Raw genomic sequence first — 17,795 nt, forward strand, 5'->3', positions numbered from 1 at the left:
AGAGTCACTCACAAGCTGGACCAATCAGAGCACACCTGGGACAAAGCATGTCTCTCTAAAGAGGGCAACATCAACTAAACATCAAGATCCATATTACATACATACACATTAAACCCCACACATCAGAGATTGAGTCAAATGGATTTAATTAATCACACAAATCATCCATAAAAAACAATTATTATAAAACTATGTAAAAAAATACATAGAAAAATAGTAATTGTTCTATAGTAGTGCTAAATGAACCAACTGGGCAGAATTTGTGCAGTATTTGCTTTCTGATCAAAGATAGAAGATTTTTGGGATATGTGTCTTTAACAATGTCCAGATGTTTCACAGCTTAAAAAACTGATTATGGTTGTAAAAATATAATATAAAATAATAATAATATAAAAGTGCTTTTTAAAAATGACGTTGTACATCGCTTCACAAGATGGCAAAAACGAGCACAAATACAACAATAAAATACCAGCTCCATCCCTACAGTTGTTTAAAAAATCTGGTTCAGTCAGAGTTCATATCAAGAAGAACCTCTGAACAGTGCAGCTGCATTTTAATCCGTACAAAATCAACATTCACGTATAAAAGATTCGACAGAATACTTGGCCCCTCATTGTTGGAATTTCTGTAGGACGAGGTATGTCGTCATTATGTGCGTATTTCTTCCTAGTGTCAATGACAAACAGCGCCACCAGGAGGTCTTAGGCCCGAGCTACAGTTAACATTTGGACATTTTGACTCTAGGAGATTGTTAAAGACAGTTTGAGGAACAGCAGAGAGTTGAGAGCTTAATTGAACAAACAGTGATGATTTAGACATGATATAAAACGATCCATCAACCAGGAGGTTTTACTGGAAGTACCTGATAAAAATGTTTTGAGTGCAATAAACGTTTGGCAGCTGGGTCAAAGAACCAAGAGTTAAGCTCAAGTATTTATGTCACTGGTGTGTTTCTCACGGTGTTCAGACTCAGGACTGTTGTCAGCATTGTCCCAAGCTTGTCCTCAGAGTAACAGTCCATGTTTTTCCTGTTGTGTCCTATCTGTACGACACAAAACAGATCATTAGTCAGTGCTTTCCAAAATGGCTCATGAGCTTTTTTCTGTTCTTTGACCTCTCCGGTCCACACAGGGTTACGTTTAATCAGGTACAACTACAGCAGCATTCAACACAATCTACTGTAGCGGATGTTTAAAAGTTTGAAATCTGAGGCAGCAAAGAAAACCCTGGTGCCCTCTCAGATGCTAATCCTAACTCTAAGCTATTGCACTATGAATGCACCAGGATGTCAGCCTCTTAATTCAATACAATCTGTCCTCAAAACCCATTTAAGGGGAAAACTTTGGTGAAAAAACTGCACAGAAAAGTCACAAATCAGTTGGTACATAGAGAGGTTAAACTGAGATTTAAGGTGACCTCAGAGAAACATTCCTCTTCAGCAGGTTCATGTGAGAACAGCCTTCTAGTGTTTAAACAGGAGGAATGATTACAGCAAATGGAAACTGTTGCACTCTACATGTGGGGACTTTACTAATGCTTTAAGACAGATTTCAAAACTGTGAACCAAATATGAGAAAAAATTAAGAAAGAGGAAATGTGTGACTTACTGTTCTTCAGTTGTACAGGAATGTAAACGTAACCAGCACCAGTGCAAATGTAGGTCCCTGAGAGGACAGAGGAAAGATGTTAAGATTTGTTCTTGGCTTCTAAGATAACATCCATCCATTCTCCATTCCCGCTTCTCTGTCTGAGGGTCACAGTGTGCACTCGGAGAGGCTGTTTGTTACTTTGCACACTGGTATTAGTGCTTAAAATATTCTCTGAGAGTAAAAGTGCCATCTGTCCGTCAGGCGTGAAATTGGCGCCCAGCGTACTTTCTGGGGGCCTCCAGAGTGACTCCCTCACTGAAATCCTGCCTTGACGAGAGGACTGACATATTCTTTTCATTTTGACACTCAAACAGCGAGGTGACCTGTGGTTGTAAATGCCGTAGACAGGCAGGCGCTGTTTCAATTATTGCATGAAAATATTTTTTTAAGTTTATTTAAGTTAAGTGGTTAAAAATGAAATGTAAAATGCGTTTTTCATTTTCAAACATAATATGCAATATGTATTAATACTTTAATATATATGTTACAGTATAAAACAACTCAGACACTTTAATATACAAATTAATACTTTAATATATATATTTTCTGGCATTTTTCTGACATTTCTATACTTTACTTACACTTGGGTTCGCTTTGTTCTTGATCTGGTTGTCTGTACCAACTGCTGAGAAAAGACCAAAGTGATGAAGATGAGACAAATTATGAAGAATGTCACTACAAGCTTTTATTGTATCATTTTGCGTATATATATATATATATATATATTTTTTAACTCATCACAGTGTTAGCAGTATGATCTAAGCAGGCACGTGTTTCTCCTGTTTAAAAAAAAAGTGGGTTGGTTTAACGAAGAGAAGAGTGACGGAGTGAGATATGGTGGATACCTGATGATCTTTAACACCTGACACCCTCCAGATTCAACAGAGTGTTATCTGCAGGTACAGAATATAACAGGATAGAGTAACAGCACTTTTATTTAACTTACCACGATCCTGCTGGTGCTTTGTCTCTGTGTCTGTGGACAAAAAAACAGAGCCAATCTCATCAGACTGTCCTGGGAAACAAACAATGCATTGTGACTTATTGTTGCAGCATTATGAAACACTTGCAACTGCTTGGCAACAGCTCATCTTTTAGTCGAATGAAGAGTGTGTAAGAGTTGAAATGATGGAATTTAATGATGCTGTGTTGGCTAGATACAAGAGAAATGTCATCAGACAGCTGCCTGTCTTATGAAGAATGTCACTACAAGCCTCTATTGTATCATTTTGTGGTTCAGGAGGAATGAGTTTGGGTGTTTTGATGTAAAAAATAAAGCTCAGCTAAAGGCTGTATGAGGCTGTACTTACAGGCACAGCAGTGGAAAACACAGAATGTCCCAAATATATAGATATATGATATATAAGCATATATATAATTCTAATTCAAAGTGTGTTTTAAGCAAACTCATGGGGACATTTATTAATGTTCAGAGACTGATGTTTATTTTTCTGTCTGATCACAAGGACAAAGGTTTATATGTGCTGTAATTAATTAAACTGACTTTAAATCAAAAGATATGATTATTGAATCTCTTTGAGTATATTACAGTAAATGGTTTTAATAGTTTTATCTGATACAACCCAAGGCTTTTCCTCCTTCGTGTTCACCCTGAGCTGGGCTTTAACTATATTACACTAAATGATTACAGTAAAGTTTCATTTAAGTTTAATCATTCTGTTTTATCTGATTTAACTGGATTCATGTCTCTCGTGTTCCTTGTTTCAGCACTTTGTAAATTACTCTGTAATTGGACAATAACTTACTGGCAGAGCTTTAGACTGGGGTGGCATGATGTATGCATCTCAGCTTTCCACTAATTCCCACTTTGTGCAGTTCCAGCACTGTTTAAGGACCCCAGTATGCAGACATTTTCAAATACCCAAACAAGCATACCAAGCAATGAAAGCAGGAGTTACACTGTACTGCTTACCAACGATGAGTTCAGTACTGCAGGAGATTCGTTCTCTTCTAGTTCCAACAGAGCAGCTGTACGTCCCAGCGTCAGTTTTACCCACTGAAGAGATCTTCACTGGGAGTTTCCCTTCCGACAGACTCCCACTGCTGTCCAGAGATGCTCTGCCTTTGAATCGCTCTGCCTGGTTAGCAGAAAACCCCCGACTCCTGTAAACAAGGACGAGCTCGGACTCGTTGAATGTCCATTCAACTGTTTTGTGCGTCACATTGCGTCGAAGCTTCAAGTGGCAGTCCAAAGTGACGTCCTCTCCCACTGCTGCTACAACTGGGCTCGGCTGGCACGTCAACAGGTCCCTTTCTGTAACAAGACATAAAATAAAATAAGTGAGATATGGTGGATACCTGATGATCTTTAACACCTGACACCCTCCAGAGTGATATCTGCAGGAACAGAATATAACAGGATAGAGTAACAGCACTTTTATTTAACTTACCACGATCCTGCTGGTGCTTTGTCTCTGTGTCTGTGGACAAAAAAACAGAGCCGATCTCATCAGACTGTCAGACTGTTTATGAAACACATTAAAACGGGGACTGCTTGGCAACAGCTCATCTTTTAGTCGAATGAAGAGTGTGTAAGAGTTGAAATGATGGAATTTAATGATGCTGTGTTGCCTAGATACGAGTGAAACGTCATCAGACAGCGCCACCACCTGTCTTGAGTCTCAGCTCAAGAGCAACCGGACTTGATAAGGTTGATGTGTTAGTAACAAACAACACATTGTGGAATGAAGAGCAAAGGACACAGGAGAGATATCTGCATAATAAATTACCGTAAAGACAGCACTTCAGTTTTACTTACCACGACCAATTCTTGCCTCTGCCTTTGGCTTTGGCTCTGTGTCTGTGGAAGAAATACAAGATAAATAAAAATAAGAGTGAGATATGGTGGATACCTGAGCCGACCTGGCAACCCTAAAGCTGTACTACACACTGTCAGGACTAAACAGGCCAATCTGAAGCAGTTGGTATCATTGGTTTATTTATGGAAGCGTAGAGCATTTACCAAAGAGGAAATATCACAGCCTCTCTCATATTGATGAATTAATTCCAGAACTTCAGTTTAACACTCCTTATACCTTAGCCTTAATTAATATAAAACCTTTTCTCATAATTACAAGCAAACGATGTCATGGTAATCGTCTGGTAATGATGATAAACTCGTAATAATCCTCTCTTTGGTAAATGCACTGCGCTTCCTTACTTTGATGGTTAGATGCTGGCATTGTGCTTAGTAAGAAAAGGAAAAGAAAAGAAAAGGTTAAATAAAATGTTATGGTATGTTTATTACTGAAAGCAATAAAATATAAGAAACAGTGGGTGGTGACGGCATTAATGGATAAATACAAAATAAATGATGTAACTTAATTCCAGCTAATTTGGTGGCGTATTAATTAAGGTATAACTGAATTAACATTCCTTTATTGATGATTAAGTATGAACTAATTAAATCGATAATTTGTTAACAGGGAGGAACAGGATGGATCCTGCATTACATTCAAGTATTAAACCATGAGTCATGCATTAGTTAATTATCATTTAAGTGGCCTGTATGATTTGGAGCTTTATTATAAAGTGTGTAAAGTGAGTTTATTTATTTGTCCTATAAATAGTTTGGATCAGCAGGTTGAACCACACCGTACCTTTAGAGTCAGGCTACGCTCTCTAAAACAAAGAGAGAGACCAGATTGAGGAGATGAAGGGTCAGTGATGTGGAACATTAAACCTTTTTGAAAGAACCAAAGTGGAACAATGACAGCGTTGTTTTTCACTTAAAGGTGAACAGGCGTGTACCTGAAGGCCACAAACAGACATCAGAGGAAAAATAAACCACAGCATGACTCATATTAATCAGTATGTGTATCAGTGGTCACAGTCAGGTTGTAATCTTATACAAAAGAGTTACACATGAGGTTTTAATCTGACATCTTTAAATATTAAAAACAAACACTGTCATCCACCATCCACTTTACGGTGGATGAGGCCTTGATGGGCCTTCCTGCGCCAAGAGAACTTTAACCCGGCAACAATCTGCAGAATAACTAATGACTCATTATCCTAAAGTAAAAACACAACATATAATTAAATGAAATTCAATGCAATTAAATATATAATATTGAATTGTATTGAATTATATATTGATGATACATGATATATAATGTAGGTTAGTAACAGTTTGTCAGTCCTACCTCTGACTGCATTGATTAATATAAAAATCCAAACCAATACAGCAAGAATTAGTCCGGCTTCCCACTTCATCACTGCCTCGATGTGTCAGAGAGTCTTTAATCTAATGAGCTGAGTCATTCAATACTTTCACTTTCGTTTTTTGTAATGAAGCTTCCAGTAACCGCTGGTTCCCAGTGTTGCCAGTGCGCGCAGTCACCGGTGGTTCACAGTGTTCCCAGTGTCCCCAGTGCGTACAGTCACCGATGGTTACCGGTGAGGAGAGAGCGGGAGCAGCAGCGTGCAGCAGCCGAGAGACAGAGCACCGAACCCGGCCACGTTATCCAGAGAGCTTCGGCCTTCCTGTGTGACACCCGCCGGCGCGTACATTATCGCCACTTGCTGGACTGGAGGATGGAGATGTAGATTGGCAGACAACACCTCTCCAGTTAGTGGTCACACTGTACTTGAACTGGTATTGAGTTTCTTTCTTTCTTATTATTTATCAGTAGTATGATTTTCTCCTGATAAACACTGAACCAACTCATTGAAAGTATCAGATATTGTTATTCATTTGGTGCTTCACAGTTATAAAAATAGACTTATTTATTTGAGTGAATAATGAAACCTGTAGTAACTGATCTGACCTGTTGTCCACTGAGGGGAAGTAAAAGCAAGATATGAACACAACACTGACATATCATCATGTTTAAAGCTGATATGGTGAACCTTTTAGCAAAAAGCTTATTTACACATCCAGCAGTTATGGAGCAACCAGTGGTGTAGTGGTGCTTGGGAGAGTGGGTATGCTCATTACAATGGACGTCACATGACAGGGGCTTTTTTTTTTTTTTTTTACTTTTTGCAACATTTAACACCACTTGAACCCTCAAGTCCATTGAATTGAACGTTTAACAACCAATCAAACGGCAGTATAGCTTTGCTTGTCGACGTATGAAAAAATCCACCACACGGAAGAGAGGCATGGCAGGGCTTCACCCCACACGTCGAAGTAAGGATCATTTTCAAAAGTTTAGTCACATTTATAGATATTTGTGCCAAGATTTCATAGTTTTGATATAATATTGAAAGATGGAATGTATGAATAGAAGTGTAATATCACATGTTTCAGTGCGAGTTCTTACACAGGATTTTTTCAAATATCGCTGTCCATTAGAATGGACGGAATGGTCAGAAGCCATGTTATTGAACTCAATTCGCCAGTATTGATGAATGACATTACTATAAAAACAGTACATCAGAACAAGAGAATGAGTTGATAATCAGTTGGAAATATTCCATATGCAGAATATACAGCCCTTGAAGTCCTTGAACTGATCGACAATGGAAATATCTCTGATATTGACATTCTTGGAAGCGAGGAGGAAGATGGAGATGCTGATAGATGTCATAGAATGTCATATTGAAAAATAGTTTTAGTATAAACATCACATAACATCACATATAAGATTTTAAATAAATAAATTAAATGAATACAAAGTTTAGGGCCCTTACATACTCAGGAACAGTATGGTGACATAGCACAGACAGATAATGTTTTGCTAATGATTTCAGGGGAAGACAGGGATGAGGCAGAGGTACTATTAGTAGGGGAAGAAGTTGAGATTGAGGCAGTGGAAGGTCAGGATGAGGAAGACAGAGAGGATTATAAGCCTGAGGAGGCAGATAGAAACCTGTTACTTGAGGATGGCCCTTTTGCAAACACGAAAGTCCTGCTCCTGCTCCTGAACCCCCTGAGCCACTAACACCATATGGCTACTTCAAGCAGTATGTTCCCAGTGAGATGTTCCAGCTGATGACAACAATGACTAACATCTATGCAGAACAAAATGCAGTCAGGGGGTATAAACATGCATAAAGTTCTGAGATTGAAGCCCTTGTTGGTCTACATTTGGCAATGGGGGCACTGGGTTTGCCAAGAGTGTGAATGTACTGGTCTTCCAGTATCAATATCAGCCTTTTCCGGGATACCCTGTCTCGTGACCGATTTTTCCAGCCTTCTGAAGACACTGATGTGTTCTACAAGGCCAGACCACTCTATGACTCCATAAGGAAATGCTGTCTAGAGCTGCAAGTGGAGGAACATCTCTCTATTGATGAGCAGATTGTGCCTTTCAGGGGGAAACTTTCTGTGCTTCAGTATATCAAAGGGAAGCCAGAACCATGGGGAGTCAAGATATATTTCCTCTGCAGCAAAAGTGGCCTTGCTTATGACTTCCTCATTTATCAAGGTGCCACAACAGAGCTCTCTGAAGGTTTTAAGGAAGAAGGTTTTAGGACATGGAGCAGGTGTGGTTGCCCACCTGTGCCAGAGAATCCAGACTCCTAACCACACGCTTTTTTTGACAACTTCTTCACCACCTACAATGTCCTTGAAGTGCTGGCAGAAAAGAAAATCCATGCGGCTGGCCCAGCTAGGGTTGGCTGCTTTGCAAAGCCCCCACTGAAGAGTGACAAGGAAATGTCAAAGAAAGAGCGAGGGAACCCGATGAAGTGAGGAGTAGGGATGGAAAGGTGGTTCTAGTGAAGTGGTTTGATAACTGCTCTGTTGTGCTGGCCTCCAACTTTGTTGGTGTAGGAGATGAAGACGAAGTTGCTAGGTGGGAGAAGAAAGATTGGCGGTTCCTTAAGGTCAAGCGTCCAGAGGTGGTGAAGAAATACAACAAGACCATGGGAGGGGTGGACAAGCTTGATCAACTCATCAGCCTTTACAGGATTACCATCTGGTCCCGCAAATGGGCGCATGATTACTCATGCCTTTGATGTTGCTGTAGTGAACAGCTGGCTTGAGTATTGCAGAGACAAAGAACGCCAGGGCACTCAGCCACAGCAAGTCATGGATCTCCTTGACTTCAAATTGAATGTGGCAGAAGCTCTTGTGCGCATGGGGAAGCGCCGCGCATTGAGAAAATGATTCAAAAAGTTCCAACACACCCAGTCCATGTACGAGTCCAACTCACCATGATGAGCCACCAAAAAGAGAGGAGCCATGGAAAAACGGCCCATTCAAGAGGTGCAGACCGACATGCTGGACCACATGCCAAATTATGATGCAAAAAAATAAGCAACAAGGTGCAAATTGCCAGGCTGTTCAGGAAAAACACATGTCTACTGTGACAAGTGCAAGGTGCACTTCTGTTTTGTGTCACAGAGAAATTGTTTCAAATATGCCCACAGAAAATGAGGCAGTAGTGACAGAATTGTGAGATTCTATAGCTTTTTTTGTTGGTAAATTGTAACCAAACAAACAAACAAACAAACAAACAAACAAAAAAATCTATGATGTTATATTTTAAAACTGTTTGGACCTTACAAAAAAACATCATTTGAACTGTTCAAGCTCATGTTCCATGTGATGTCAATGTGACAATTGTAAGACAAAAAATAGGTATGATGTTGTCATATGATGTTGGTATTTTAACAACTGTTTGGACCCAATGTTCATTGAAATGGACAAAAAAAATAACAATTAAAGAGTTTTGATAAAAAACACTTTTTTATTGATTCTCATTTCTGGTTGCATTAAGGATGGGAAAAAGTCATTATTATATTTTTCACAACCTTGGAACATAAAGGTGGCCTGCAGTCCAGGAATGAATAACTGGCCCGTGTCATTAACAGTGATGTGTATGACTACTCTTGCATATTTAGTTCACCCAAAAATGGGCCAGTTGTATATTTACACACTTTATGCAGTAAGGATCATAATGAAATGAACATTAGCCACAGAAGAGATGCACATTTTGTAATCAATACTGACCGACAGACGGGTGAGACAACTACATGCATTCTGACATACTAATTATTACTGCCATCCACCAAGGAAAATGGTTAACCGAAACAGTAAAACTGTGGGCCAGACAGAGAAACAATTATATATACAAAGGTATTTTCAAGATTCAAGATTCAAGAAGCTTTATTTATCCCGAGGGAAATTACTGTGCAACAGTTTCAATACAAAGGTGGTAAAGTAAAGTACTACAGGGTTAGAGTAAAAAATAAGCTAACATAAAATAAAATAAAGTAAAATAAAATAAAATAAAGGCTAACATAAAATAAATCAAACAATTAACTAAATGCAACAAAATGTAAGCACTTACAGGTAATATAAGTAGAAAAGAAGAAACAAGTAACTAAATGTGACAAAGTGCAACAAACAACAGTGAGGATGTACTGTTGCACTACCAGTGCTGGTTTGGAGCGCTATGTTGTTATCTGTTATCGCCTGAAGGTGGCACTAAAGTGCTTTGGGGGTTCTCAAGTGCAGACGGTGTGTACCTGCCTGTGATTCATTTAGTCTTTGTTGTTTTTCACCAGAGATATATTTCTCACAATATTCTGTTATACCCCACATATAGGTTCATCTCTACGGGTTACACCTTTCTCATTGACACAACTAATCAGGGAATCATCAATGAAATGCATTTAAATAGAACCAGGTTTTGAGCAAAGATCTGATCTATATAATGCAGAACCCAGCACAGCACCAGTCTTAATGAGGCCATATTATGCAACAGAACAGAAAACACTGACTAATAACTTTTGTGTCGTTGATATGTGTTCAGGACATTGGAGGGAGTATTTTCTTGTAAACAGGGACGATCCTGGACCGACGATCTTGGGGGAAATCCTGATACGTAGAATCACCAAGAAGAAGAAGAAACACCAACTAGTACTTGATGATAAGCCTTGACTCTTTGACCCAGCTACCAAATACTGGAAGACATATTATTCAAAATATTGAATGAAATAATGTTTGTCAATGACAGTGATGATGCAGAATAACAGGTTTGTGTTCTTCCTGTTTTTAAGATATGACCTTCTGAAATCATATGACCCCAATAACTCAGTATCACTGAGTGATGGGGACTCAGGGCTAAGAAAATCCGTTACTTGGATCTAACTGGAGCCATTCACATTTCAGTCTACCATAAAGATATGGAACACAATTCAGTATTGCATGCTGATAGCAATCATTCAAAGGATCTAAATATAATATCCAAGATGGTCAGTTTTTTGATGCCCAAGGGCCAAAGAACCCGATACATTATGACTACTTGGTTGAAGGGAAGAGTTTCTGCCTCCAACTCCATTTAATAAGCCATACAACACCTACACCACCTCTCACGCTGATTTCCTCTCTAATAAGCAACAACAAAGAATCCAAGCCAGAAATACTGAATGTAATCTTTGTGCTTCACACACAAAAGAGTCATGTCAAATTGTAATTATACAGTCCAAAAATCACAACTACAATCAATCATCCCTGCTCTGTGTCAGGGGTGGATCCAAAGAAATATTCATGGAGTCACAATCACATGTATCAATATTTGCTTGGCACTGAATAGAAATATATAAAGGTGGCATTAGAAATCAATCAATTGTTTTATTTCCAAATTTTCCTTCAGACTTGTTTTTTTCATCCAGGGGAAGTGCAGTTATGAAAAGCATATATTCAGGGCGGGTGGTGGGTTGAAGAGTCAGTGTCAGTGGAGGTCTTGGTCTTGGTTTGGATTCAGCTGCTGGGTGGAAACATCATAAAGTTGTTTCATATCCATTATTTGTGACAACAGGTTGTTATAGATGCTGTAAAACTAGTTTTTAAACTAGTTGTTTGTTGCTGCCTGTGTTGTGTAATTTGTTATTATCCAAATGTCAGGACACACAAAGATCCATTGACTCCACCTTGCACACAAAAGTGAAACTGCAGTGAGACTGTGAAGGCAGTCTGTCCATCGCTGCTTGTCTCAACGTTGGTAATGTTAGCTCTGTGAGACTCTACAGAGAACCACATTGTGATGGCTAGACGACTGGGTCCGCACATCTCTAAAACTGCAGCTCTTGTGGGGTGTCCCCGGTCTGCAGTGGTCAGTACCTATCAAAAGTGGTCCAAGGAAGGAAAAGAACAGTGACCAGGGTCATGGACGGCCAAGGCTCATTGATACAGACGGGGAGTGAAGGCTGGCCCGTGTGGTTCGATCCAACAGACGAGCTACTGTAGCTCAAACTGCTGAAACAGTTAATGCTGGTTCTGATAGAAAGGGGTCAGAACACACAGTGCAGAGCAGTCTGTTGGTGTGGGACTGCAGAACATTATGACCACCAGGGTGCCCAGGTGTGCCAACAAACAAGCATATCGATGTGTCTTATCATGTCCTTGATATTCGGGTGAAGTCTCAACATCCTGCTGTTTACCTGGACATAAAGTGTAGTTGGAAACAGGGTGAAACAAAGGTTTATGCATATAATAGCCTGTTGTGTATGGCTTTGAGCATTTTATAGTCTCAAAAGAGTGTTGTGATGTTTGTTTTGTTCTGACTGAGGCGTCTCAAGTAGTGGTAACAGGCAGGGCGATGGTGGCAGTCAGCAGAAACACACAGCCCAGTTCTCTCCATCTGCTGCCCCTCCGGCGCCACAGGTAACTCGCTGGCATCAGAGATAACACAGAGACGGCGGCACATTTGCAGATTGCAATTTGTTTAGGTAACAACACAGTATCAAGAAGTTCAGTTACAAGGGTGTGAGGAGCAACAGATTTACCGATGGATTTTAAGAGTTTTTCTATTTGCCCAAAGGCAAAGGTCAACCTGGCCTGTGAGAGCAAGCTTCAGCTAATACATGCTGCTGCCCATCACCTGGAGTTGGGAAGAGGGTAGCAGAGTTAGTGCATCTTTTAACTGTGATCTTTGACATGTGGAACCAATAAAATCAGCGTAACCTTGATGTCATTTAGGTTCTTAAACCTTTCTATTACATTGGTGAAAAACTTTGTTTGATGCATTAGTTCTATAACTCACTTACTGCTGTAAACGTTTCATCCATCATCTTTTATAAATGTTAACATGTGTCTCCTAAATGACAGAAAATCAAATCTCAAACCTTTGCTGGCTAGTGTTAAATATATGTTATAATGTATAGAACAATGCAGTTGGATGACTGTACCCCGCTCTGCTTTAAATACCAGTCACATTGTGAAACCTTCAGTGTTATTAATTAAGAAAAAATATATTTAAAACTGTATTTTTCTGGCTCAGATAAGCATGTATATTAGATTGTAATGTGCATGGAATAATGGAATTATACATAACTTTATATTTATTTTTACTCTCTAAATATTAGCATTGACCATTGAAAAATCCATATCAGTCCACCAGTACTACTGTACTAATTGAATGTTTCTGAAAATAATTTCTCGATTAGGGTCAGTGTCAGTGATTCTGTAACAGGAAGTGTAAATATGATGTGTGTCTCTGCAAGACAGTCTGAGGTGATTGGCTCAGACAAACCAGTTACAGTAACAGCCAGGATCCCACTTAAAGCGAAACTGACTCGGACCTCCGTCTGATTGGTTGGCTGAATATCAGATAAAGGGTATCTTTAATGAGGAAGTGGACGGAGAGTCTTCGAGAAAAAAGACCCCGGGTTCGGTGCTCTGTCTCCGGGCTGCTGCGTGCTGTTCCACCCGCTCTCTCCTCACCGGGACCCAGAATAAACTCCTGATCGGACTGGTTCTGATTTTTGCTGTAATGGACGCAGCCACAGGTAAGTCTCATGGACTGTTACTAACTTGTATTATAGCCAAAACTTACAATATTTTATTCTATATATCATTTACCATATGATAATGGTTTATTATTTAGTTTATTTCGCTATTTGTTGCGTGATTTAAGTTTTGTTGGCGCACTGTGTTTTTTTACTCACCTCCATTAACTACTGCGGTACAGTCAGCTGCTGTCCGGATGTGGCTGCACCTACAGTAGGGTTATTATGGTAAGGGTGGCCTCTGAGTACTGCTGAAAGACACACAGAGCCGTTTTATGTCATCTTCTTTATTGCTCTCTTATGAAAATGACTAATAATTACAATATGATAATAAATACAGTAAGAGAAAATAAATATAAAATGTGCAACATTCACTTTTTTCTGTTATTTTATTGCAATTAATACACTAGAGCATTAATACCAATATTACTACAACTAATAATAATAACATTATTATTAATAATAATAATAATAATAATAATAATAATAATAATAATAATAATAACAATAATAATGTGTTGGACAGCAGTGTGTGGGTACTGAATAATGTGCTGCTGACCTCAGATCACTGTGATACTGACAGCACTGTGTGAAGCTAACCCTCCCCTAGCCTCTTAATAATGCCACATATGAGTGTACTGTCTGACTCCCCCTCAAATACCAGTCCCATTCTGAACCCCACAGTGTATTTTTCTCTTTCACTAATCAATACAAAATCAGTTTGAAACAACATTTAACTCAACATGCATTATAAATACAGCAAATAGTATTAAATATCGACCATCAGCCGCCCTGCTCTCTAAATATCAGTATTAACCATTAAAACCATATCAGTCCACCACTAATACTGTACTAATGAAATATTTTAATATCAGTGTTTAATGATTCTGTAACAGGAAGTGTAAATATGATGTTTGTCTCTGCAGGACAGTCTGAGGTGATTGGCTCAGACAAACCAGTTACAGTAACAGTCGGTGATAACGTCATCCTGCCATGTCACCTGGAGCCTCCATTCAATGTGAGGACTCTAACAGTGGAGTGGACACATGATAGAGAATATGTCCACATCTGGCGCCATGAGAAGGACTATCTAACTGATCAGGATGAGAACTTCAGAGGTAGAACATCTCTCTTCCATGAAGAAATGATCAGAGGAAACATTTCACTAAAACTGACCAACGTAACTGAACTGGATGCTGGAAGTTACACCTGCTTTGTTCCCAAACTGCAAAGTCAGGTCAGGAGAGGCTTCATTAACCTCACTGTTGGTGAGTACAGCTAATATATTACACATTCAAATGAAATAAGAGGAAATGTTCTATTTGTCACGTGTTAAAGGTTTTGTATTAATTTTCCAACAGAGCCAGTGGGAGGTCAGACTAATAATACCAGTAAGTAAATATCTTATTTATCTCCTCATCAGCTGTCATCTCCTCTTGGTCTGAATGTTATCACATATTTTAATATTTTATTTCATTGTTTCCACAGACACAGAGCCAGATAAGTGCTGTCTTTACTGCAGTCCACAATGTACACAGATATCACTCCTGTTTCTCTCCTCCTTACAATATGAACCTGAGAATGAGCATAATATGACCTCTTTAACCTCAAAAGTAATCAGAGCAATTCTGAATGTAATGCTTTATTTGACAGGATGCCATTCTAACAAATAATGAACTCATTCATCATCTCAGAGCACACTGATAGAGGACTACTGAAAGGTCCAGTGTGTAACATTCAGGAGGATCTATTGTCACCACCATGTTTCTACAGGAGCCCAGAACACATTTGGAAGTTTTATTCACTTGTTTGCAATCTGTAACTTCACCACTAGATGGCACTGAATCCTCCACAGCGGTCCTTTAAATAACCCTGGATCCTCGTATTTCTGGAGAATATTCTCACTGATAATACTGTTTGTTTACTGTTGTGCAATGAAAGAGATTCTAACCAACAGACAGTTTTGGTGGGATGGACTCCAAGTACACATTGAGACCATGAACAGGAGAAGTGGCTGTGGAAATATTGTTGATGGATGTTATCTTGGAACAGCGAAGAACACATCTCAACATCTTTCCTCTGTTCTTTCAGGTGGTGGCACTGGTTTTAGCACTGGTGCTATAACCGGCATGGCTGTAGGCATACCTGTCAGTGTCTTTGCTGTCATTGCCCTTGTTGTTGCATTGGTTGTATTGTGGAGGAATCGTAGAAAGATCAGTAAGTCAATAATCTTCTCTCTCTCCATTTTCTCCATTTAAAAAGACAGTTTACAGTTTTACAGTCTGTCTTCAAACAACAGTGAACAGTGAAATGGGTTTTTCGGTATGTTGATATATGTTGTTGATATGTGTTCAGGAAAATCATGGGCCAATGTTGGGGCCAATATCAGTGTACGTTCTATCTGCCCCTGCTGTTTCAGTGAGTAAGCACACAAACATTCACATGCATTCATCTATCTGACCTTTCTGCTGAACCAGTTAGAAGCCTCTCATGTACAGTGTGTCTGAGCTTTCTCACTATCCTGCTGTCTGATTATGATGGTTGATCTGGGACAAGCTCCTTTACTTGTAGTTCCTCACTGTCAATAACAACAAGTGTCATCACTCCACTGCTGACTGACTCTGCTTGGGCTGATAAAATAATCGCCCTTTTCACATCCTATTCTCACTTTTCCTCTAAACTCAACCCAGAGCGCTCAAACTACAGAAAACACTCAGTTTGGAAATCACTGACTGATAACTTGTTTTGTGTTGTTGATATGTGTTCAGCTGGACAAGGGGTCAATGATGGGGCCAATGATGAGGCCAATGCTGAGGGAATGCCTATGAACTTAATTGCCAGTAAGTCACAAATTTGACTTTTCCTCTAAACTCAACCCAGAGCACTCAAACTACAGAAAACACTCAGTTTGGAAATCACTGACTGATAACCTGTTTTGTGTTGTTGATGTGTACAGGAGGACAAGAAAGAGAATATCTTTCTGTACAGATGGACAATCCTGAAGCCCATGCTGTATAATCTTTGATTCTGTGACCCAGCTATCAAATCCAAATCTTTTTCATCAGCTACCTTCAGAAAAACACCCTGGTTGATTAAAAAAAAACAAAAAAAAAAAAACAGCTTGCACATTAAACAGAGGCCATTTTATAAACCATTAATTGCATACATTGAGTCTTTAGTAACTGGGAATATGTTCCACTCTGTCTCATTCATCCATTTCATTCAATTAAGCAATAAGCACTGAGTTCTGGTAGACAATGTTCTGATGTCAAAATGTGTTTTTCTAAAGGTTCATACAGTCAGTACAGACTGAAGGTATGTGAGAGCTTCACATTTATATTCACTGTAAACTGGATGATGATAGCAGGTAACTTCCCCTGCTTGACCTCATGGTGGCTCTTTAAGTATCAACAAGTATCACCAGCAAAATGTGCCAAGTATCAAGTGTACTTTATTTTATGCTTCATTTAGATAAGATTGGTTAAGATTAGATTCAACTTTATTGTCATTGAACAAAGTACAACCACTAAGACAATAAAATGCAGTTAGGCATTTAGATTCAAGCTTTAATCTTTGACAGTATATACACTTTAAAGAATGCTGCATATCACACATGACTGACGTAACAAAACGTAACAACTTAAGACGATACAGACAAGAAAGAGAGACTCCACTTTGCACAGAAACAATCGGTAGAAATCCTTCAGAGAAACCAAGAGAGTACTTTATATGTTTATATATAATATATATTTAGAGCTTGTTTTTACTTGAGTAAAGAATGTGTGTAACTTCTGAATGTGTGTCACTACAGAGCAGAGTTGAATGCTGATTGTGTAATATTCTTGATTCAAATGCAGCTGCAGGGAATTATTCAGAAGTTCTTCCCGATGAGTTGATTTTATAAACCACTGCAGGGACAGAGTTAGTTTAACTGGATTCAATCTTTTCTGTCCAATGCCAATATCCAGCTCCCTGTACTGACTGACACTGTAAAGGACTGATTGATGGAGGGAACAATAAAAAGCACTTTTATTATTTTAAGTTGACATTCTTAAAAATCTGTGTCTATGATTAATGTATGCTTCTGTTTCCTTGTTACATTGGTGAAGTATTTGAATTCTATATTGGGTTTTTAAAATATTTTTCCTTGTTGTGCTCCTTTATTTTTGTGTTTTTGCTTAATATCTTGTCTTTACTGGCCTTTGAAGCACTTTGCAACATCTCTTTTATATAAAATTCAGTCTGTCATTATTATTCAACCTTTTGATTTGCTCAAATATTCAAAACCAAAATCACTGATAACAGCTGTCAGTCAAACCTGTGACTGTGAATAAAAAGATTTTTCTATTAACTGTTTATACAAAAGGACACCTTTTTAGTTTTCATGTTAATTTGTAATATCATGACCAGATTATTATAGTGCAATCACAACACAGCTCC

At 38.8% G+C, this 17,795-nt stretch overlaps 2 protein-coding genes across 2 annotated transcripts in view; one reads left to right on the forward strand and one right to left on the reverse strand.

Annotated features, from left to right (window-relative positions):
* The window catches only part of LOC127352627 (uncharacterized), a 43,886-nt gene extending 38,421 nt beyond the window's left edge, over positions 1 to 5,465 (reverse strand). Inside the window, exons 1-5 of the mRNA XM_051381164.1 lie at positions 5,421 to 5,465; positions 5,270 to 5,282; positions 4,429 to 4,470; positions 4,061 to 4,090; positions 3,583 to 3,924 (exon numbers count right to left, since the gene is read on the reverse strand). Coding sequence (XP_051237124.1) covers positions 3,583 to 3,924; positions 4,061 to 4,090; positions 4,429 to 4,470; positions 5,270 to 5,282; positions 5,421 to 5,465 — 472 coding nt within the window. The remainder of the gene's footprint in view (positions 1 to 3,582; positions 3,925 to 4,060; positions 4,091 to 4,428; positions 4,471 to 5,269; positions 5,283 to 5,420) is intronic.
* A 607-nt stretch (positions 5,466 to 6,072) lies between these two features.
* LOC127352722 (myelin-oligodendrocyte glycoprotein-like) lies at positions 6,073 to 17,401 on the forward strand. The gene is made up of 8 exons (XM_051381354.1): positions 6,073 to 6,267; positions 13,178 to 13,355; positions 14,282 to 14,623; positions 14,717 to 14,746; positions 15,447 to 15,572; positions 15,711 to 15,773; positions 16,124 to 16,195; positions 16,312 to 17,401. Exons 2-8 carry the CDS (start codon positions 13,340 to 13,342, stop codon positions 16,371 to 16,373), a joined length of 711 nt encoding a protein of 236 aa, XP_051237314.1. The 5' UTR covers positions 6,073 to 6,267; positions 13,178 to 13,339; the 3' UTR covers positions 16,374 to 17,401.
* The last annotated feature ends 394 nt before the right edge of the window (positions 17,402 to 17,795 follow it).

Source organism: Dicentrarchus labrax, unplaced genomic scaffold (genome assembly GCF_905237075.1).
Source record: "Dicentrarchus labrax unplaced genomic scaffold, dlabrax2021, whole genome shotgun sequence".
In the NCBI taxonomy this organism is placed as follows: Eukaryota; Metazoa; Chordata; class Actinopteri; family Moronidae; genus Dicentrarchus; species Dicentrarchus labrax.